The sequence below is a fragment of the Chelonia mydas genome, chromosome 10 (assembly GCF_015237465.2).
Source record: "Chelonia mydas isolate rCheMyd1 chromosome 10, rCheMyd1.pri.v2, whole genome shotgun sequence".
Classification (NCBI taxonomy): Eukaryota; Metazoa; Chordata; order Testudines; family Cheloniidae; genus Chelonia; species Chelonia mydas.
Genome location: NC_051250.2, coordinates 22274080 through 22297839, shown reverse-complemented (window position 1 = coordinate 22297839; position 23760 = coordinate 22274080). Strand labels below are relative to the sequence as shown.

The window sequence follows — 23760 nt, the reverse complement described above, 5'->3', positions numbered from 1 at the left end:
GATTTACATTGACTATAGACAATTAGTGTTTTATCTTTTAACTCTTCTGAAAGAGGAAATAAAATTACATATTAATATAATAAGGTTACAAATTTCAGTATACAAATAGGAAATGCAGAAGTTAGGATTCTAATAGTAAGATTAGCTCAGCTACATATGGAGGTTATAAGTGTGTTGATATAAGGTCTCATACACACAAGCAGTTCAGAATATCCCACATATGCAATATGGTCAGATTAAGATCACTATGTGAGCCTCAACTTTTTCATTTCCTAACAAGGGAGTGTTTGAAAACGATAAACCTTAATATTTCATTAACATAAAACTCTGTATTTGATTTCATTCAGCACCATTACTGCTATTACTTTGGCTGCCACACAGTCACACTGTGGAAATGGAATTTTCAAAATTTAACACAATTCTAATGAAAACAGCTATTTTAAAAACAGATGCAACATCGCCCTACACTGGAAACCCACTCTGCAATACTAAGAACTTGAAGAGGTAACTATAGCAAAAAGTGGACATGTCATTCTTTTTCATTGCCCAACCTGCGATATGTGAAAAGTAAACAGAGTACAAAATGACAAACAAATGGAATGTTTAAAATGCTTTCACACTTTATTATCTAAGATGTATTATTATCATACATACTATGTATTAGTATCATAAAGAAATTTACTTACATGTGATTTATAAAAGTTAACAGTGTCCCTTTAAAAATAGCCAGAAAAAATACAGCATGTGCTGCCTAGGATGGTCTTTTTATTAAATTTTTAATTTCTCTACTTTTCTATAAGCTTCTCTTAAATACCAAGAGTCTCTCCTACCTCCACTCCCATTTCCAGCTTCTGACTCTCTGCTCCTCCCCTCACTTAGCATTCCTCTACTTCAGACCCTGTCTCCTGTCAGTGCCAACTCTCTCACTCAAACATTAACACCCTGACCCTAAACGTGAAGATGTGTCATTAGGTCAAGGCAAGGTGACTTTTTGGCTGCCTGCAGTTCCTGCTCACCTGAGCTATCCCTAAGGCTGAGGCAACACTAAGAAAAAAACTCAGACAAGTAGCCAATATTACAGCAGCTCAGCCAGTGGGAGTAATAATGTAAGATGATATGGTGGTTAAAATGTCAGAGACTTCACTAGCACTCCCACAATTGCAAAAATTGGTAGACAAGTAAGTTTCCCGACAAACATGAGACTAATTTCTGGCTTCTCAAGCACAAAAGTCTCCTCTTTGTGGCTTGGCCCTCTGGCCAGGTCACTAAGGTCCTCCCCTTCTGGAGAATTTTCCAAGGTCTTCCAGACCCACTGTCTGGCTAGCAGTTCCAACACCCTTGCCACTTTTTTTTTTTTTTTTCCGAACTGCTTTTTCTGTTTAGAACATGTTGTTCACCTGTTACATATTGTCTAAATCCGAGATTGCTAGCTCTCTGGGGAAGGGACGATTCTTGCTTTGTAGAGTGTAGAGTATAAATAGGTTCTAATCCCTGTTTATGGACTTTAGGCACTGCCACAATAGAAATAATATAAGAATATACTTAGTTCCTTAAAATCCGTATTCTCCCTCAACCCTAAATCCCCCTTTGGTTGCTGGAGAGAGAGTGTGGATAAGTAGGAGCCTACAGCAGAGAGCAGAGTATCTGACTGCACACAGAACTGATGCATGCAGAGGTTTTAATATTTGTCCCCTGCATTTTCTGATACTGACAAGATTTTATGCTCTTGTGCTGGGGGTTTTACTTTGAGCATTTGTGGAATTATTACAATGATGATGACTAATAAGTCTCCAGAAATAAGACTGCAAGAGCTCGGACTGTCCCTGAGGAGCAGGGCTCTGGAGCCGAGTCTGGCCCTGGAGCCCAGCCCCAGTTCGCTTGCTACCCAAGTGAATGGTGCCAGCGCTGCACGAGTCTCTTCCTTGACTGGGGCAGCAGCAGGCGCCCCTCCCCAAGGGCGAGATGGACCCCGAGGCTTGGCCTCAGGCTCTGCACCCTGGGGACGTGAAGAACAGGAGGGGGGGCAGGCTGAGGGCAACCCTTTATAGGCAGCAGACGCTGTTCTCACCCACCACCGCTCACGGTGCGCAGCAGCCTCGGCAGGGACCGCGAGCCCAGGCTGAGCGCCAGGGAGACAGAAGCGCAGCGACTCACCCGCGGCCGCCGGCCACCCGCCCGACTCCGCGGCGCTCCTCATGGGACCCCGGCGCCTGGCGTTCTTGCTGCCTCTGCTGCTCCTGCTGCAGACGGGTGAGTGGAGAGCTTGCGGCCGCCGAGCTGCCCTTTCGCCGGGACCCAGCTGCACCGAACACAGGGGGAGCTGCCTTGGGCCCATTGGTCTGAAACAAGTTAGAGTCCAACAGAAGCTGGGAAGGAGAGAGTGTACACCCCCCCCCCGCCACGAGCGGAGAGAGGGAAGCCAGACTGAAAAGTTCAGGGGTAGGGTGAGTGAGAAATCACTTCGGTCTTAATACGGGTCTACGGGCTCCTCCAGGCATCGCCTCACAGCGGGGATCTGGGCTGTATTGAACACAAAACCTGGGCTGGACGGGTTCCTGCACACGCTGGATCCTGTGCAGTTACAATCGTCTGACAGGCTTCAGAGTAGCAGCCCGTTAGTCTGGATCCGTAAAAAGAAAAGGAGGAATTGTGGCACCTTAGAGACTAACAAATTTATTAGCGCATGAGGCTCTCTCCTCTCAGTTCTGGCGCTCGTCACCCAGCCAAGCCCACTCTTGAGCATTTATTATGCGCTAATAAATTTGTCAGTCTCTAAGGTGCCACAAGTCTGTAGAAAGTATTTGGGTAACGTATAACTCAGCCAAATGAGAAACGGATAGTCCAAGTAGTAATTGAAAAATGATCTACCACTTCAGAGAGAATATTTGTAATGCGGCCACTTTACAGCTGGCACTCAGAACTTTTCAGTTTCTTGACTTCTGGGTGGCTAACTGTAACCTTAATGTTGCAAATATAAAGTAGGTTTGGCATTTCTTTCACACACACAAAAAAAAAAAACCTAAAAAAAAAAATCAGTGCTATATACAAAAGATTTACATAACAATACTTTAAACTAAAGATTGCAGATCCCAGCAAAATATATATTGCAGACCTACACATTTATCCATAGCTCATGTGGAGTATATATAAAAATATTAAGAGGGCAAAGTCAAAACATTAAGAAATGCTAGAATCAAAGATTAGGAAATGCCAGAATCAAGATTGCGTGTACAACCTTAAGTGAGCCCCCTTATGTGGGCACATTATGATTTAGTCTTTAATTACATACTATTTTTCCACAGGACCCTCCCATATTCATTGTCCAGAAGGAGCAGTGCTCACTTAGTGAACAGTTATTAAATATTTTATTTTCTCCTTATTGCTCAATTTACTGCACATTATTCAAACCCTGCTCTAATAATTCCATGTTCACTTTTATCCTGGGGTTTTCTGTGGTGCTCTTTAATACAGCATGAGTGTTTTACAAACATTAATGATTTTATTTTCCACAACACCCCATGAGATGAGGGGGGGTCTTATCCCCATTTTACAGATGGGGAACTGAGGCAGAGAGAGAGCGAGAGAGAGAGTAAGGTCCAAAGTATCCATCGGTTTGGATGCCACACTTGAGACACTAGGACCTGATTTTCCCAAATATTTAGCTTTATATAGGATTTAAGTTGTTCAAAGCACAGCTCCCATGAACTTCAGTTGCAGCTGAGTGCTCAGTACTTCTGCAGAGTAAACCCAGGGTATCAAGTTGGGCACCCACAAAATAAGGAAAACAGTTAATGACCACCAATGAGAAATTTGGTTTGAGTGACTTTCCTGCCCTAGGAACTCTGTGGCAGAAGCAGGGATAGAATTCAGTTCTCCAGGGAAGCATTTAACTACCTTAACCATGAGATAGTCCTTTCTCTTCCTCCAATCCCCTGCCTGATTCACTACACACCTTCCAATTTCTGCAACAAATGAATCAGGGATCTTACAGACAGACAATCTCCTTCATTATAGCATGACTCTACATTACGGACTCCAGCCAGTGCCCTGAGTGAGGCAGGGGTCTTGTGGAAAACAGTCTAAGTACATGATCACATAATATAGAAGAAGAATTCTTCTATACTAATGCAAATGCACAATGGGACTCAATGAAGGTTCTACTAGGCTCCTTGTCCCAATCCCCCTCCCCCCCCAAACACACACACACACACACACACACACACACACACACACACACACTCACTCCCAGTCTCCAAGTCTGGCTCTGGTCCCCTCTGTATTCAAGTCAGATGGCTTCCTTTTTTATGCTGCCTGGGCTTCTTTAGGGGGGGACATTGAGAGCATTGGAGAGACAGGCTCCCTCCTCTCAGTTCTGGTGCTCATCACCCAACCAAGCCCACTCTTGAGCAACAACTACAGAGAAGGCCCAGCTTCTCCAGAAGTCTCAGGCATGCTCAGTCACTCTATGGAGACAGCACATGAACAATCTGGTCAATACTAGGAGCTGTGAAGCTTGAGCATGCATTGAATCTTGAAAAAAAATTAACTGCTAGAAGTCTATGAAGTCTCTACTAGGCATGTGGAAACATTTTTCAGAAGTGTATAACTTGGCCAATTTGGACAGATTTTCATAGGGAAGTAAAAAGGCATATCCATGACACAAAGGGCTCCCCCTGCCAAATTACTAATCACTGCTCTAAAACATGGGGGTCAGAGATTTTCAGAGAAAAATTAATTAGAATTTTTTTAAAACATTGCAAAACAACCTGTAGACTTGATCTCTGAAGTGGCTGAACTGTTGTGGCTCAAATGTTTAAAACAAAATTGTGTCTGAGTAACACACCCCAATATATGTGTGAGTGACACCCCCAATATGGAAAATTTCACCCCAAAGGATTAAAATTTGGCAAAAGTTGTAAGCCACTGAAGACAGGGTCTTATAATGGGAAGTGTCAAGCAGCCTGAAGAATAGGCAGTGTTATAATGGGCTTCTGTAAATTTATTTAGTTATGCATCATAATTTTATAAAGTTATGCACCTTAGACCTCAGTGTAAATAAAAATTATTTCCTGTAGCAGATAAAGCTTTCTGGTTCAATGGGTGAACTCTACTTCCTCCTCCTCACCCTGCTGAGGGGCACAGACCATCTGCAGCAGCACCCTCTGCCCCAGCACAACCCTAATCGCAGCATGGTGCAGAGAGGAGGTCAGGGGAGGGAGGGAGGTGGGACTGGTTTTCACTCTGCAGCAGCAATTCATGTCCTTTGGGCTGGCTCCCTGTTCTGGGTGTTGCAACCTGGCACACTGGGTTGCAGCACTACTCAGGTTGGGAAGTTTTGTAGTGTATTAGTAAATCAAATAAATGAATTATCTCGTATCCAGGATAGGTAAAAGCCTAGTTAGGTATGTTACATCTTATAATTACAGTCCTGGTAAATTGGAGATTACGGTTCCAACGTTCTAGCTCTCTCTCTCCAATTATAATAGGCTCTGCCTTTATTCCAACATCCCAGTGCTTGAGGTCATAACTATCAGTCAAACTCTATTCCAAACTTCTCATCCAAGGGTCATTTATAGTCTTCCTTTGAAGTCTAAGTATGACCATTATTACTTCTGTCATAATGATTGATAATCTGTCATAGATTATACAATGGAATTTAAAGCCAACATATCCTCCCCACTACATGACCCAATTTTATTTAATAATGTAGAGGACTCTACTCCAATGAACAATTCAGCTCATTACTTATAAGTGAGTGGTATGTAAAAAAGCTCCTAATGACGACATCTAGACATATTGTAGTGGAGGTCTATTTTTGCAATAAAAATAAGGGGGGCCAGCCCTGTGGGATTACTGCCCTCCCCAAAGGGCTGGGGGTCCAAGTTGGTATCCCCAAGGAATTCGCACCACCCATTTCACTTTAGTTAATGGACACAAAGCAGCTATGAAATCTTAACTGCATAGTCAGGTAGAAACAAACAAAAAATCATAATTAAGTGTTCTTATACTGAACTAACTCACCACACTGTGTTTCTACAACTGTATACACACACTATCCAAAGACTGATTATGCAAGAGTCTTGCACAACACATGTATACCATTGTAGCAACACTGCAAGTTACACTGAGCTAAGGTCACAATTATAATTATTATAACAGTTAGAAACCCAGGAAAGAAACCCTCCCTGCCCCACATCCAGCCCTATTCGTCTCCTGCCAGGGGTCCCTGCAAAGGAGTTGCCATCACAGTCTGGAATAGGCAGGAGCCCACGGATTGGGCACCCTGCCCCAGCAGTGGCACAGGCTCCCCCCCATACTGCAGCTCACTGTCAGGTCAGACAGAAACAGCCCAGCTTGCACCTCCTCTCCCAAAAGCCTGCTGGATCAAGATTTCCTGTTGGTCCACAGCCCCAGGAAGAGCTGCCATGGCCTTTGGAGGAGGACCTGGCAGGCAGAGTGGCACTCAGGTGCTGGCCAGGCTCCCTGCTAGCAGGAGCCTCCTGTTCCCTCCAAATCCTTCCTAATTTTTAAGCGTACACCAGGCCTAAATAGTCTGGATACTGGCCACTTGGCATCTAGTTTCTTATATTGGGCCTCTTACCTTATATCTGAGCACCTCACAAACATTCAGTTAACGTATCCTCACAACAGGAGGGAACTGAGGCAAAGACAGTATGGGCTCATCTATGAGAACACTTAGTTTGTGCCAGGTGGGGGTGTAAATCTACCTCTTGCTAGCCTGCCACTCGTATAGGCAAGCCTTAAGTGCCCATCATCACACAGGAAGTCTGTGGCAGAGCTGCCAATTAAACCCAGATGACCAGAGTCTTAGCGCAAAACCTTAACACAAGGCCTCTGTAGGAAGCACGAGATTACCACTTTACTATGCTCTTAGTAGTATGTTAAAAAACAAGCATTTAAACATTAAAATCTCTAACAGAGTAAAGACAACATTAACAGTTTCAAATAACTGAAGCTCTAAAGTGCATAGTGAACATTCTCAGAAAGATTATTCAGATACTGAGTGAAGCATCTTGGTTTTTCTTTAGATTATAAAGGCGCTTTGGGAAAAAAACATTCTAGGAATCGAAGAGGAATCCTTGAATTAGCTGGAGCCATTAAATGCAGCACAGGACGCACTCCTTTTGCCTATCTACGTTATGGATGCTACTGTGGTCTGGGAGGGCAAGGCTGGCCCAAGGATAAAGTAGACTGGTAAGAGAACACATTTATATTTAACCAAAATACTGGGTTTAACATGAGAACGGTAGGGGAGAGAATAAAATAGGCTGTAAATCAGGTAAGAATTTAGCCTATTTAACACTAGTGGGGTGTATAAATAGGGGCAGTATCTGGCCCAGTGGGCAAGGTGTAGCTTCAGAGTGCTAAAATTCCATTGCAATGAAATTTTTACATGAGTCTTCCTTGGCTTTGAACTCCGCTCAGTGAGTTGTACTAACTTTATAGGATGAGTTCACCACTTTGCTACTGCTATTGTTTGACCGAGTGTCCCCGACTTCATTTTATAATCCATCTTCTCACAGGAAGTTTTAAAGCTCATCCCTTTTTAAGTTCTGTATATCAGAAACGATGGTAATGTTCTCACAAGGATAAAAAGCAGCTTTTTTGCCTTTTGTAATGAAGAGCTGGAAGGATATTTCTTACTCTTTCCAGAAAAAAATTATTTATGGGCCCAAACATGGAAAATTTTAACCCCAAAAGTGAGTGTTTTAGATTGTTATTAGTGTCTGAAAAAAAGGAATCTATGAAAGAAAACTTGTGCAAACAGACCAAATTATCCAAAAAAGTATATTTATAAATTATACATTTGTGTGCCAGTGTGGATTCCACTCTAGGTGTGCATTCATACACCTTATGCATGCAACACTGGATTTTATTTGAATACTGAACATGCAGGATCTTGGGCCTGGGTCTGATCAGGGCTCATGTGCGGCCACATCTGGGCCGCACATGAGCCCTGTGCCTGTGAGCTGTTTGGAAGGAAGGTACATTCAAGCAGCCTCACTCCAACTGAAGGTGGCCTATTCTTGTCAGTGGGCCAAATAGGCAGAGAGAGACGTTATTCCTGCCCAAGCTTCCTTACAAAAGCAGAGGAGCCAAGACATCATAAAAAGCCAGTTCAGCCTAAAAGGCACCCAAGTCTATGACCACCATGGTGATCATGCAAAAGGCACTAAGATGCCAAACCTTGGGATGTTCCCTTGTAAGGTACAAGCCACAATTTAGAATTAACCCCTCAAATGTTGGTAGCTGTTCAGCAAATGGCCTGAGACCCCTAAATATGAGGCTTTACCAAATTCAGAGCTGGGAAATCTGGTCTCCCCTGTGAAATATGGTCTAGGGTCACCCAGGTCTGAAAGCCGAGCAGATAGTGGCAGCTCCTGCCTGGGCATGCAGCTCTGAAGGCATGCTAGCGCAACACAGCACTTTAGCCAGTAAAGGTGTGTTACATCCTTGAAACATGCTATTTATGTCATGACCAACCTGCAAAAATTGTGTGATTTCTCTGTGATTTAAGGAGACCCCCTACTCATATTCACTGAGATTCCACAGTGAACTTCTGCTCTTTGGGAATCTATGCTCTTCCACCCTATTGAAAGGCATACCCTCAACCACCACACACCAGAGATTGCATACGCAGTTTTACCACAGAGTACTGCACCAGGAAATACCCTAGGTACAACAAAGGGAGTCTGTGATGGGGCAGAGTGGTCCTGCACTGGTACCACAGGGGTTAACCCTTCCTTCCTGACAGAGGAAGCCCCGCCCCAGAAGCCCTGCTAGGCATGCTCCAACTGGGAATTGGTATAAAAGCCTGCAGAAGTGTTCAGTCTAGGCTGACCACCGGAGTAGAAGGAGGCACACCGCCAGCTCTAGAGGAGGGACAGCCAATGCTCCAGGATACAGCCAAGCTGGGACGCACCCGGCGTCCCAGATGGAGGTCTCGACGGGAGGGGATGGAGCGGAGGCCCTGCCCCCCGGTGTGGAGAACACAACATTGAGGGTAGAAAGTGACCCAGGGGAACTTTAGAGACAAGCAGCATTAAAGCTGCACTGACCCTCGGCGTGTTGTGGGCGGATCACCGCCGAGCTAAGCATGAGGGGAAACCCTGCCAATAGGAGAGTCCTGGGTTGGGACCCTGTGGAGAGGACGGGCCCAGGTCCCCCTACCACTCTGGCCGTTGGGCCACACTGCCTGGATACTCGGGGCGAGCTAGATGGACTCTGGCCGTTGGGCCACGCTGCCCGGATACTTGGGGCGCGACAGATGGACTCTGGCCATTAGGTCCCACTACCCCGACCAAGGGGCGAGCACGGGGAAACCGGCCATTGGGCCACATTGGAACGCCCGTCAAGGGACGGGCATGGGAACTTGAGTGGCGAGGCCCCGACACCCCATCCACCCCTGCCACAAAGGGGCACTGTGGTGCCAGACCCATCAGAGTCCTTTATCTAGAGGAAATAAAGGGGCACCATCCTATACTAGACCTCAGCAGACTCAAATATATACACCATCACAAGTTCAGGATGGTAATACTTGCCTCCATCATCCCATCACTCCAAACTCAAGATGAGGTCACTGCTCCAATTTGCATATCACCATCCACTTGACCCACAAGAAGTATTTGATTTACTGTGGGCAAGGATGCACTTGATCATCATCCCCTTTCTGCAGGGAAGGCTATAGTTCTGGGAATGGTGCAGTCAGCATGGAGTGACTAAGATAGCTCTGCACTTACCAGGGGTCAGCAACAACCTAGCGGACTTTCTGATAAAGGAACGTGGCAACCAGCCATTAGCAGTCACTGAAAAAATCCATCCTGGAACTGATATTCCATTGGTATACAACTCCCACGATAGACTGTTTGCCATGGCAGACAATGCCAAGTGCATCATCCCCTTTCTGCTCCCAAGGAGATATGAGCTCTGGCTCCCTTCTAGGTGCCTTGTACAGCAGTTGTTGACACCAGCAAAGTAAATCTTCCCACCGATCTCCAGGATCATATCCAAGCTATGGTCATGATAGTCAAAATTGCCTCTGCCAGTAATGGGCTATCCGACCACCTACATATGCCCAGCCATTTCCCCATATGCCTTCCCACCTGTTCAGACATGTTTTCATAAAACTATGGTCAAATATTGCTCCCAGGCCCAATTACTGCTTCTGATGACCTAGATGTCGGGTGGTTGAGCAGGACTGCTAAAAATTACTCCCTGCAGGTCCAAGTGATCATTTTACAGTGTCAAACCCTCCACTAGGAAGCCTTACTTCTTGAAGTGGAAAAAGATTTTCCATGCAGGCAGGTCAGGGTGAACTCAATGTGAAGCCAGTGGAGGCCCCAATACCAAAGATTCTGGACTGCATACTGCTGCTGAAGCAAGCAGGCCTAGCCTTTTAAATGGAGCTAAAGTCCATCTGGCAGCAATATTAGCATGCCACACCCCAATACAGTCACATTCAATCTTTTCACATTCCACCGTATTGAGATTCTTCAAGGGCCTTCTCCATGCCTGCCCTATGGTTAGAGACCCTGCTCCCACATGGAAGCTTGATGTGGTTCTACAGCTCATGGAGCCTCAATTCAAACAGTTAATGTAATGTTCGTTATACCACCTCACCATTACGAGTCTCTCTCATAGCCATCACGCCAACATGGAGAGTGAGAACTGCAAGCTCTCCTGGCAGGACAGCAATATATATCCTTCCATGATGACAAAGTGGTGATTAAACTGCACCCAAGATTCATCCCTAAAGTGTTCTCAGAATTCCCTATGAACCAGTATTATTCTACGGGTGGTCTTCCCTCAGCTGCACTCATCAGTAAAGAAGCTTCATACATGTCCAGGGCCCTGCTTTATTACAAGGGCCAAATCTTTCAGGAATTCTACCTTGGTCTCTGTGCCCATATACCTGGTGTGCAGAAATGCCAAGTCATCTAGCCTGAGAGTATCTCAAAGCAGTGGAAATGCACTGTGTAATCTGCTATCAATTGACTGGAAAGTCTCTCCCCAAAATGTCAAGGAATGCTATACCAGGGCCCAGGGGACATCTTCAGCCTGCTTTAGAAATATACTGATCTCCGAGATCTGTAAGGCAGCCATATGCAGCAAGTCACTGACCTTTGTGAAACATTGTGCACTTGACGTGGCAGCCAGAACAAAGACGAAGTTCAAAAAGCAGTACCTCAATCCCTGTTTGATTGATACAGCCAAGATTCCTCTCTCTCACCATCTGGTAAGGGTACTGCTTGTCAGTCACCTACAGCAGGATCCACAGACACACTGTGACCGGGATCCCAGTGGGGCCAGCTGTGGTCACTCAATTATGGTGAACTGCAAAGAATAGGGCAGCCAAAACCCCAAAAGCTGGTGGATATTCCAACATTTAGATTTACCAAGCCAGCACAAAACAGCTTCTTTATTACCTTACTGGTTACTCAGAAGTCCAAACACTTCCCTTAAAGTGTTCCAGCCTTAGGCCTCCATCCAAGTAGCTAAGTCAAATATGATGATATCTGAAAATCTTATTTCATCATATAAAAGAAAAGGTTCTACCAATCCCAAAGGATCGGACACATTACCTCCCAGGTTATTGAATATTCCAGATCTTACCCAAATAGACACTACAGCCAATTCTTGTGAACTAAAATTTATTAAAAAACAAGAGTATGGTTAAAAAGATGAATATATATACAGACATGAGTTCAATTCATTGAGGTTCAGATTCATACCAGAGATCGTGAGCTTTGTAGTTGCAAAGAGTTTTCAGAAATAGTTCATAGGTTATAGTCCAATGTCCAAATCTCATTCAAGGCATAATAGCATAACTGGGACCTCAGTCTTGTGACTCAAACTTTCCCTGATGAAGCTTAAGCAGATCTGAGATGACAGAATCAAGACCCAAGGATATTTTATACAATTTCATGTCCTCTTTGACAAGTTGGGAGTTCCTCCAGGAACAAAAGGTAATTAGGATAACTTAGAAGGAGGTCCATTACCAGTACTTAGCTATAGAATTAAAGCCATTTGCTTGTTCCTCCACCATTCACAGTATGAAAGAGAGATGAATACTGAGATATCCTATGTTTACAATTCATTTAAATGCTAGGATGTTCTTTTGATCTCTGAACTATCAGAATACAACATAGACAGGGACTGTTGATTACATTGTCAACCTACTCAGACATACGTAAATAGACAAACATCTCTCCACGTGTCTTTTGAGAGTTATTTATTTTGCAGGATGTTTAACACTTTCTGGCCATGTGTTACCCACATACTTGAAAATGAAAGTATGGTTACTTACCCTCCAATAATTGTGATTCTTAGAGATGCTGTAGTCAGTGTGGATTCTATGACCCACGTGCCATCCCTGCTTTTTTAAGTCAAAGCCCATGTAGCTAAGGAATTGCAAGGGAGCTAAGGAACATTTGTGGCCGACCCACCCTTTATCACTCAAACTTTAAGGTCAGAAGGGACCATCATCATCTAGCCCGGGATGGGCAAACCTTTTGGTCTGAGGGCCATATCTCGGTGGGGAAATTGTATGCAGGACCATGAATGTAGGGCTGGGGCAAGGGGTTGGTGTGCGGGAGGGAGTGTGGGCTGTGGGAGGGGGTGCAGTGTGCAGGAAGGGGCTCAGGACAAGGGGTTGGCATACAGGAAGGGTGTGAGGTGCAGGAGGGGGCTCAGGACAGGGGGTTGAGGGCTCAGCGCAGGGGGTTGGGGTCAGGAGGGGGTGCAGGGTGCAGGAGGGGGCTCAGAGCAGGGGGGAGGGTGCACCGGGGGCTCAAGGCACAGGGTTAGGGGGCTTAGGGCAGGGGGTTTAGGTGTGGGGTGCAGGAGGAGTTTGGGGTGTGGGCTCCAGCCCAGCGCCACTTACGTCCAGCAGCTCCGGGGTGGCAGTGGTGTGCAGCAGGGCTAAGGCAGGCTCCCTGCTTGCCCTGGCCCTGCGCCACTCCCGGAAGCGGCCAGCATGTCCGGCAGTGGCTCCTCTGGGTGGGAGCTGCGGCAGCAGTGCCTGCAGGCGAGGGCAGCACACACAGCCCTCCGCCTCACCCAAGGGACCACAAGGATATGGTGCTGGCTGCTTCCGGAAGTGGCGCAGGGCCAGGGAGCCTGCTTTAGCTCTGCTGTGCCACGGGACTGGCACTCCCCCGAGCTGGACTGAAAGCCTTGACGGGCCAGACCCGGCTTGTAGTTTGCCCTCCCCGATCTAGCCTGACCTCCTGCACATTGTAGGCCACAGAATCTCACCCACTCCTGCAATAGACCCCTAACCTCTGGCTGAGTTACTGAAGTCATCAAATCATGATTTAAAGACTTCAAGTTACAGAGAATTCGCCATTTACACTAGTTTAAACCTGCAAGTGACCCTGTGCACCCCATGCTGCAGGGGAAGATTAAAAACCCCAGGGTTTCTGCCAATCTGACTGTGGGAAATTCCTTCCCAATCTCAAATATGGGAATCAGTTAGACCGTGAGCATGTGGTCAAGACACCAGCCAGACACCTGGGAAAGAATGCTCTGTAGTAACTCAGAGTCCTCCCCATCTAGGTCCCCATCACCAGATGTTGGAGATGATTGCTGCTAGCAGTTTAAGATCAGCTACATGCCATTGTAGGCCTTCTCCTCATACCATCCCCTCCATAAACTTATCAAACTCTGTCTTAAAGCCACTTGTTTTTTGCCTCCACTGCCCCAATTGGAAGGCTGTTCCAGAACTTTACTCCTCCGATGGTTAGAAAACTTGGCCTAATTTCAAGCGTAAACTTGTTGATGGCCAGGTTATATCCATTTATTCTTGGGTCCACAGTGGTGCTTAACTTAAATGACTCTTCCCTCTCCCTAGTATTTATAGAGAGCAACCATATCTGCCCTGAGCCTTCTTTTGGTTTGGTTTGGTTTGGTTAAACAAGCTGCTCCTGTGTGTTTCTGGTAAGTCTTTCAATGGTTCCCCAGCTATGCCCCAAGATTTTCAGCTCGGCTTCCACAGCTCTTCATCATGTTTTTTTGGGCAGCCTCATTTTTGCTTGCCTTCAAGTGTCCATCTTATTGCTACTCTAGTGATGGAATCATTTTCCATCCGAAGCATATGGCCAATCCATCTCCAACGCCTCCTGGCAATGACAGCGCTCATCACTGGGGGAGCTTTATTGCTGCCCTAAACACCAGAGGCATAATGGGAACATGATGATGATGAAACAAGCCAGGCTCATTGAGTTTCCTCTCATAAGGTAGGTTTTCCATTCCTTGGATCATCCTAGTAGCCGTTCTCTGCACCTGTTCCAGTTTGAATTCATCTTTCTTAAAAGAGGAGACCAGAATTGCACACACTATTCCAGATGAAGTCTCACCAATGTCTTGCATAATGGTACTAACAGTTCCCTGTCTCTACTGGAAATACCTCATCTGATGTATTTTAGGACTACATTAGCCTTTTTTCACAGCCACATCACCTTGGCAACTCAGTCATCCTGTGATCAACCAACACACCAATGTCTCTCTCCTCCACCACTTCCAACTGTCATCCCCATCTTATAGCAAAAAGATTTGTTAGTCCTTAAGTGCATGACCTTGCAGTTTGCACTATTAAATTTCATCCTATTTCTATTTCTCCATTTTTCAAGGTCACCCAGATTTTCTTGTATGATATTCTGGTCCTCCTCCATATTGGCAATACCTCCCAACTTTGTGTCATCTGCAAATTTTATTAGCACACTACTGCTTTTTGTGGCAAGTCAATAATAAAAATGGGCCCCAAGACCTTCCCTGAGGAATTCCACCAGTAACCTCCCTCCAGCCTGACAGGTCATCTTTCAGTATGACGCACTGAAATCTCCCCTTTAACCAGTTCCTTATCCAACTTTCAATTCTCATATTAATCCCCATCTTCTCCAATTTAATTATTTTGCCATGTGGAACGGTCTCAAATACCTTACTAAAATCCAGATAAAGGAAATGCAGAAGAATCAATGTCTAAAAAAAGCACTTATCTTCTCAAAGGTTGGTCTGGCACAATCTACCTTTTGAAAAGGCATATTGCATTTTATCCCAATCACCATTCACCTCTATGTCCTTAACTACTTTCTCTTTCCAAATTTGTTCCAAGACCTTGCATATAATTGAGGTCAAGTTAACAGGCCTGTAGTTGCCTGGATTACTCCCTCCCCCTCCTCTTTCTTAAAAAGAGCAAATATATTAGCAATTCTCCTGTCATAGGGAGTTTACAGATTCATTAAAATTCCTTGCTCTTGGATTTGTATGGAAGCACATAAATACAAGCATACATAGCCCCAAAGACACTATGAAAAATAAGATCTGGTTACGTGCACGAGTGGTTACAGTGGGATCCATACGGATGTCAACATCTTAAACTACACTTGGTAGTAACCATACTCTGATCTTTCAGCTACAAAATGCCTGCTCTAAAGATAATCATTGGGAATATGAACCTACTAAGACACTCCCTCTCCTCTGCATTATCTGTTGCACCCCAAATTTGGGATGTTGGTACCCTAACACTAAATGGTATTGTAACCAACAGGAAAGCAGAACTTTATTTTGAATATTTCTTTAGGGCTAGAATATACAAACAGATCACATTTTAAACTCCTGTGTTGTACTGAAATCTTGACTGTACGCCGAGTAAATTTTATGATCCTCTGGCTGGTTATTTGAAGCTTTTGAATGTAACATCTGACATTTATTTTGTAGACAATTCTATGGAAGGTAATTGCTACTTTAATTACTAAATTAGGAATACAGATGGAAAGAAGAGTATTATCTTTGCTTGTGGTCACTGTAAGCTCAAATCCTTCATTCTGGGGTATATTTTTTCAGATGCCATAAAAAGTCCCTGGTGGCAAGCCAGCTTCCTGCTTATAAAATATGGCTATTTGTGGTATGGGTTTAGTGGGTACACAACTTGCCTTCTTTTGTCTTGGTTTCTAAGACCTCTTTATGGAGCTTCTCAATTTAGACAGCAGTTAGAAAGTACAAGACCTTTATGAAGACTTGGGCTTCACAAAGGGCAGTTGAGTTCCTATTCTCCCTGTTTTATTTCTTTGATGTTTTGATCACATCCCTACAGCTATGTTACTTTCATAAAATCAAAATAAGATACAACAATTCTTAAATACACTTTTGTATTTAAACATTTGAAACAAATGGATTAAAATTAATTCCTAAACTTCAGCTAGGCAAAGGCTTGTTTTGTTTTTCCACAAACATAGTAAATTTTAACTCCATGAGGCAGCATAATCTAGTAGTTAGAACATGGTGCAGAGAACCATGACTTCCTGGGCTATATTTCTGACTACCTCAGTCCTGCTGAGGGAGTTTGGACAAGTCACCAATTTTTTCTGTGCTTTGTTTCTTTATCTGTCAAATACATATATTTAGCTACACCACAAGAGCATTGTGAAACTTTGCAATCTTTAGATGAAGGGTCATGTCGAGCTGCCAAGTATTAGTTTAACAAATTATAGCAAAAAAAATCACTTGTTTATTCACTGTTGGCAGCAATTTGTAAAATCAAGACAAAAATAAAAACTTGATAGTGCTGAAAGTCAAAGCACTACTTTTTAATCTTTGTAGGTCCAGATCCTAAAAAGTGAAACATGCCAATCTAGGAACTATCTAAAAAATCGTATATGCACTACAATACTATATTTGTTTGTCACCAGAAAAGACCAGATGTCATCACTGAACAAAAAGGGCTCACTAACACATCCGACTCTCCATCTGAACAGAAAGGAGTGTACCAGTAATGATTGCATAGTTAAGACTCCAGAATTTGTAGCAGAGCCTACAGCCACCTAATTCCAGATCCCCCCAAAATGTCCCCAGTTGTCAAAGGTTGTTGCAAGAGTAGTGACTCTGACTCAAGAAGGTTTATGAAATGCTAACAATTTTACAATAAAATACTATTTCCTATATAGCTTTTCTATATTAGCCGTGTTAATTATGAAGGCTTTTAAAAAACAAACCAAACAGGAAGGGTGAGGCATTTTGAGTTATCCCCAAACTTTTTCTAAATTAGCAACTCAATTTCATTCACTAAATGACATTTACCAACTTAATTCAGCAGTGCTGTCCAAATAAATCCCAATTAAGCAACAATTCTGCTTTTATTCTGATTAAACAGTAGTCACGTCTGTTCACTGTAGGGCCATACACTCTACAAGAATTGCTTGGTTCTCTACTTAAGCTATACTGTACTGTCCCTTAATTGTGGTAATGTCTTTATTTAAACAATACTATTTCATAATATACCTTACTGTCTTATTTTCTTTAGTAATAAAAACCAAAAATGGATGCCCTTAACTGTGGCAGACAACTGTGCCAGGGTACTATTATACTGCACACTTCTTTTCATGGTGTGTAGTGTACATACCCATGTAACCCCCTCTAGGTATAAACAGCAATGGAGACAGTGAGGCACAGCTTAGGCAAGTAAAGACACACCTGAAGGGAGTACATACTTGAGTGTGTGGGGCTGTGGGCCATGTAGGATATGTACTCCACTACATACCTGCGCCCTTCAGACTTGTCTTTACTCTGCTTGCCTAAACCATGCCTCAACAGATACATTGCTATTTGTAGCAATGTAGCCTCCAGCTGCCTGCCCTCTGCTGAAGCCCTTCCCCGCACTGCAGGAAAAAACTCTGGCAGTGGGGCAAGGTTCTGCCAGCTCCTTGATGCTGAACCCCTCCCTCCAGCAGACAGGGGAGCTACATAAATGCACTACATGCTACCAAAAGAGTGGTATAGTGTGGACGTAGCTGTAGTGTGATTGGGCCCTGTCACTGGGCAGTTTCCTGGGAGACACAAAGCTCACTGTGATTAGAGAATACTGCCAAAATATCCTGATAGGATCATTTGAGAGCAAAAAAGTACACAGGCAGCTAGATTAGCTAATGTGGATCTTAGATATTCTACTTGTTTTTTTCAGTAGTGGTTAGATATATGAATAAACATGGCAAAAGAATGTTGCTTAAGTGCTATACTACGTTTAAAGCCAATTATCTATTCTCTCATTAAGACTCTTGACTGGATCTAGAAGAATTTGTTCATGGAGACATTTAGTGTTTTGTGGTCGCACAGCCTATGTACAGTACACCCTCGCTATAATGCCCTTCATTATTACAAACCTTCAGCTATAACGTAGCAGTCCCTGGATCCCAACTACAGTACAGTACTGTAAAAAAAGGATGTTGCACATGCATGCGCAATTTTTGTGTGGCATCATACGTTAAGCCCAAGGGCAGAAACTAAGGAGTGGGCCCACATCCAGCCTCCCAGGGCTGAAGCGGAAGCCCTGCTGTGGCAGGGGCCGACAGCCTGACCCTTGTTACCATGGCTGAAGGTGCAGAGATCACCTAAAATCACCTTCTGTGACCAACTCCAAGCCTTAAGTATCATTATTATTTTATTAATTAAGCTAACTCCTTTATCTAAGGCAACTTCATTAACTTACTCCAGCAGTTTCGTTCCTTTGATTGTCCTTTTGCTATAAAGAACCCCTGGCTCTAACAAAAGGGCATGGATCCCAACAGGTTTGTTATAGTGAGAGTGTACTGTGGTAATAGGTAAGTGTGCCAACAAAAGCATTACAAACATTACATGACCACACAATATTATAGTGAGAGAAACATAAATCCATCTTTTTATTGCTGTCAGGTGCTGCTTTAAGCATGACTGCTGCTACAGTAAAGCAGAGCAAGCAGGCTGTAAGCCCAAGATAGAGAGCTATAACTGGGAATGTGAAGACAATGCTGCTGTGTGTGGTGAGTAATTACCTCTGTTCCCTTTCTGGCACATGTCCATGGAAGACCACCACAATGCCAGTCTGCCACTTGTAACTTCCTTATTTTGTCCTTCTTCCTTTATTTTTGGCCCTTCTTTCTTTGCACCATTTCTATTAACACTCCTAATGCTCCTAAATTTGTCCATCTCTAAAGTTTTAGCTTCAGTGAGATTCAAAATAACCACAGCTTTAAAGTGAGGGATCACAAACTGATGATTTTTCTATGACTGGGTATACATATCCGATCTTTTATGGACAGCAATACAAGGCAACTTTAAAAAGTTAATCACCAATCACACACAATTTGCATTCTGTCATGCTATTAGAACCACACTATGCTACACTGCTATGGTCGCAGATGGAATCTTCGTCATCAAGATAGCCACTGCCAACAGTAGACTCAGAAACTGAAGTACTTTCAAATGCATCTTACAATTTACACACAGCGGGAAATGCTTCTCCACATCTGAATATTCAAAATGGACATAAGCACATCTGGGATGACTGTCATTTCTATACACTTTAGTACAGTGATTCTCCAACTTTTCCATTCTTTGCCTACTTTTCCCCCACCCCCAAAAAACAAAACAACAAACACACACACCCTTCATAAGCCATCTTTCCTCCCAGCTAGTTCCTTGCTGCTGGGTTCCCAAAATGTTTCACACTGCAGCCTAATGGGAAAGGCTTCACTTAGTCATAGCTATAATTTATGAACCACTGCTTTAGTATATGTAATAATGCGCTACTTTACATATGGGAGCAACATGCCCACAGGCCACACAAAAAACGCACTCTCTTTTTGAAAATACGTAGAAATTCATACTTCAGAATTCCTTGGGTCACTATTTTCTTGCTCACAGCATCTTGATAATGTGTTTTTTCTCCCGTAAGATTTAAACTATAATACATTTGCCAAACTATCGGAGGGCAGAAGGGGAATGCTAAGTAATGACATGACCAGCTGGAGAAACCATGTAAAATTAAGAAAAGCAAAACAATCTGGTTATACAATAGCTACAGTCTGTCAAATTGATCAAGTACTCATTTCCCAAATTAATGCATCAGGCCCCTACAGAAAAATCTCCCATAGAAGTCAGGATAGGAATTCATTGAGCCCTAAAATTTGGATAAGGAAAACTAATGTGAAAGAGGAACTACATGGGATTCACGTTTAGAATATGCATGCTCAACAAAAATGCTGCTTAAATAATTTTTTTCAATGCACCAGAGTTTCAGCTGTAAGCTTTAACATACCTTCAAGAGGCAGAATAGAATTGTGAGTACTGTTCAAGTTTCCTTCTCTTGGAAGGAAGTCAAATTATTTCCCTACAGCCGCAAGAAATGTCTTTAGTGGAGAGCCAGAAACAAAGATTGAAATATGGGAACTAAAGTTATGTTATTTAGACAGAATTTTGCTCAGATTAAATCAAAAGTAATGAAATTAGAAATCAAAGACTTCACTCAGATTGACAGCACACAATAAGATTCAGAGTGGAAAGATTTTCCTGTAATTATGACTTAAATGTTTGGAGTGGGGAGGGAGGTTTTCTGTATAACTTCCCTCTCAATTTTACAACAGTAGCCAAACATTACAATGTAAATTGTCTCAGTAATTCTGCAATGTGTATGGTATAACTCCTACAGCCACAATTATTTTATGTATCATTTGTTAAATCTTTACTGTCCTCTCTCCCCATCTCTACCTAGTTTACTGATGAATATCTTAATTGCAGTTACTTTGAAAACTACTTAATTTAAAGAAGTCAATCTTGGAGGTCATTAATCCTTCCTGAAGACTTTCACAAAGTTTTTATACCTGCTAATAGCGATTCCAATCACTGAAAAGAGCATGTGTGTTGATTCTTACCATTATTATTGCTACCAACTTAATTTGATACACCTAGAGGGAAGCATGCTTTGCCATTATACACCTGATCCCACTGTAGATTAGAGAAGATTATGTTCTTCTATTTATGTAGCTAAATTTTGACACAAAATTGGTTTCTGGTTTCAAGAGTGAAGATTGGGAAAGGGGGGAGACCTTTCTAATACCAAGTGTACACACTACAGAGACTGGAAGTTAACAGATAGTAATTTGTTTAATATCTCTGTCCAGACTCAGTAACTTGTTCCTATCTTTTAGCTTTCCACCTTTCATTTGGTCACCTGACCTCCTATTTTTATAACTGTGCAGAGAATAGTAAAGCAAAACAGAAGCTGAAGAGGTTATTCTGTGATTAAGTTTACAAAAAGGAAGGAAGGATTAAGCCCACAAAAGTTGTAAACTTAGTATTCGTGGTCTCAGCAAGTTTAATTCTACCTGCTTAAACTAAGTTGTTCATTACAAGATTACATAAAACTGGGCAACACAAAATGTTGTAGTATTTGACAAATTTTAAGACAAAAGTTACTCACGTGTAATTGTAGTTCCAACTGTATTGCTGCTGCAGAGGTAAACCCTGGGAGCAAAAACCCTGAAGCCATCTAGAAAGCAATTACTGTTTGCACCACACAAAAATATGGACACTGATATGAAACAGGAAGTTGTCTCGCCAGTAGGTTTCCTACTGTCACTTACTCCTTCTTACAAATATGATATTTAGCCAATAGAAAGGGCACATTTTGAACTTAATTTGTTTTGCTCAGGTGCATTTGAGAATTAGTTTTAGTCTAGCCTATTTAAATGCATGTAATGCTGCATTGGGGGACATGTCTAGATTATGACAATAGGTCATGTTTAAGATGCACTGTTTTAAAGTTATTAACCAACTAGTGCTTGTGATCAATTTTAGGTGTCCATGGACTTATCACTTTTTTTAAAAAAAAGGCGTTAAACCATTTCTACACTAGGATTACAAATGTTAACCAACACATTTTAACCATTTTTAAAAAAATCTGGTCTAAAGGCAGCCTTCTAGTAACAGCCAAAATAAGTTAACTGCATGCTCGTGATATACAAAGTATTAAATTTAGGGTGCCTGACATGCCAGAAAGGAGGCAAAGTTTGGGGTGGGGGAGGGAAAGGGAAAGGGATAGTGCTGTTCTGCATTCTTCTCATTTAAGATCTTGTCTATTCTACAGATGTAACCTGCTCTGAGATCTAACATGGTTATGTTTCAAGCACAGTTCCATTTCATAGCATGGACTAGATCTTAACTGTTACTGTGCCAACACCTGGGAGTGATTCAGGGACAGAGTTAAAGATCCACTCTATGCTTCTCAATTCAACTTTGATTTAACAGTGTCAGAAGCCACCTGATATAAGTAGGTCCTCCAAGACTGTTGTACTTGCTCTCTACAGGTCACTGTATACTACAAATACCTGATCAAATACCAGAGTTGGAGAAAATAAAAAGACCATGTTACTGCAACATAACAGTTACAAACAAACCCTTTGTGAAAGACACAGGAAACAAGTTTTTGTAATGTTAAATTGCACCTTACACACTATATTCAACAGCCTATTTAACAAGTCATATTGTATAAATGAGTGAGTTAAGTTTACTGTAGAAGTCTAACACCTTTGCAACTCAATTTTATAGTACATAAGTCTAACTTTTAATGTTGCATCTTTTACAAGGGCATTCATTCTCTGTATGTATTTAAGAGCCACTTCTCTCACACAGTTCTGACTAGAGCAGAGGGAGGATACAAAACAATTACCATTACTCCTTTCTGAAGAGGAGTTAAACTAATAAAATCCCTCCATTTTGTAAGCATCAGAGGATTAAAAGGTAACTCTTCACTGAGGGTTTGTTCCTCCCAACACAATTAGCAGAACTAATTTCTCAGCTAAAATGAGCTCTGCAGATGGGATTGCTCACAAATCCCCTCTCCTCTCCTCCCACTATCTCCATCTGCTGGGAGGTATCATCATCATCTAGGTTCAGTCTAGCCCAGTAATTTGGGAGAATTCTGGTTTACCATTAATCAAGTACAGCACAAAATTTCAAAATATGTAAAGAACAGTAGAGGAGGAAAGAAATCACAATTGGTTAAAATAAAAGGCTTGTTATAAAAATTAAGATGTTACAATTTATATAGGAATAAACTAACATTCAGGACAATTTTCTGAATACTACATTTACTGCTTACTGTTACCATTTGATGTCCTTTAATTACTTTAAGAACCATTTGTACTTTGTTTTCATTTTCTTTTCCAGATTCACTAGAAGACAAATGCCAAAAAATATTGTGTGAATGTGACCGCAAAGCTGCCAAGTGTTTGGCTAAAGCCCCTTATTACCCAAGGTACATTTTCTGGCCAGATTTTGTATGTGGTGACAATCACCCAAAGTGTAAGTTTTAGTGAAACAGGAGGACACTACTCTAATATTTATAAAAATCTGTATGTGCTTTTGAATTTAAAAAATAAAATTTCTCCCATCAAAAAGGATAGTGGTGATTGATTTTTTCCAACAATGTTTGTGCATGCCTAGTTTTCATAATGCATAAGCTAAAAGAAAATTTAGTGGTTCTTAACAGCTGGGAAACTGTAGCAGCTTTCGCGGACTAAATATAAAGAACAATTTTATCAGAGATTTCTAATAGTGTGTGAACCTTTATCATCACAAGCAGCAATGGAATGTTAACTATGGAAAAAGCCTCTAGAACACCAGCTTTCACCACGTTATTCACTGCAAGCTACCCATTATCTATCACCCACATATGCAAAACAGCATGTAGGGCTGGAGTGAAAACCTCCACTTTTAAATTTCATTTGAATCCTGAAGCTAGAATTTTATAATTAGATTTAGCCAAGGGAAAGGCACACTCAGAGGGACACTGTCAACTTAAGGAAGGGCTTTTAACCTTTGTTATTAGCAACACTTTTGATAACCAACAATAGTTTACTATTCACTAAATCATTAAAGTTTTAAATTTCACTTGGCCTAGGCAACACAATGACTATTTAGCTTCACTGT

At 42.5% G+C, this 23760-nt stretch overlaps 1 protein-coding gene across 1 annotated transcript; it reads left to right on the top strand.

Moving 5' to 3' along the window:
- Positions 1-1909: 1909 nt before the first annotated feature.
- Positions 1910-23228, top strand: PLA2G10 (phospholipase A2 group X). Its single transcript, XM_007058132.4, has 4 exons — positions 1910-2250; positions 7050-7215; positions 18706-18812; positions 22999-23228. The coding sequence occupies exons 1-4, from the start codon at positions 2196-2198 to the stop codon at positions 23142-23144; spliced, it is 474 nt and encodes a 157-aa protein (XP_007058194.1). The 5' UTR covers positions 1910-2195; the 3' UTR covers positions 23145-23228.
- Positions 23229-23760: the final 532 nt, after the last annotated feature.

Bases quoted from the DNA above. Each gene is read 5' to 3' on its own strand.
- PLA2G10 (XM_007058132.4), top strand. From the start codon at position 2,196: ATGGGACCCCGGCGCCTGGCGTTCTTGCTGCCTCTGCTGCTCCTGCTG. The intron at 2,251-7,049 runs GTGAGTGGAGAG...GTTTTTCTTTAG, and splicing joins GCTGCTCCTGCTGCAGACGG to ATTATAAAGGCGCTTTGGGA. The intron at 18,813-22,998 runs GTGAGTAATTAC...TTTCTTTTCCAG, and splicing joins AGACAATGCTGCTGTGTGTG to ATTCACTAGAAGACAAATGC.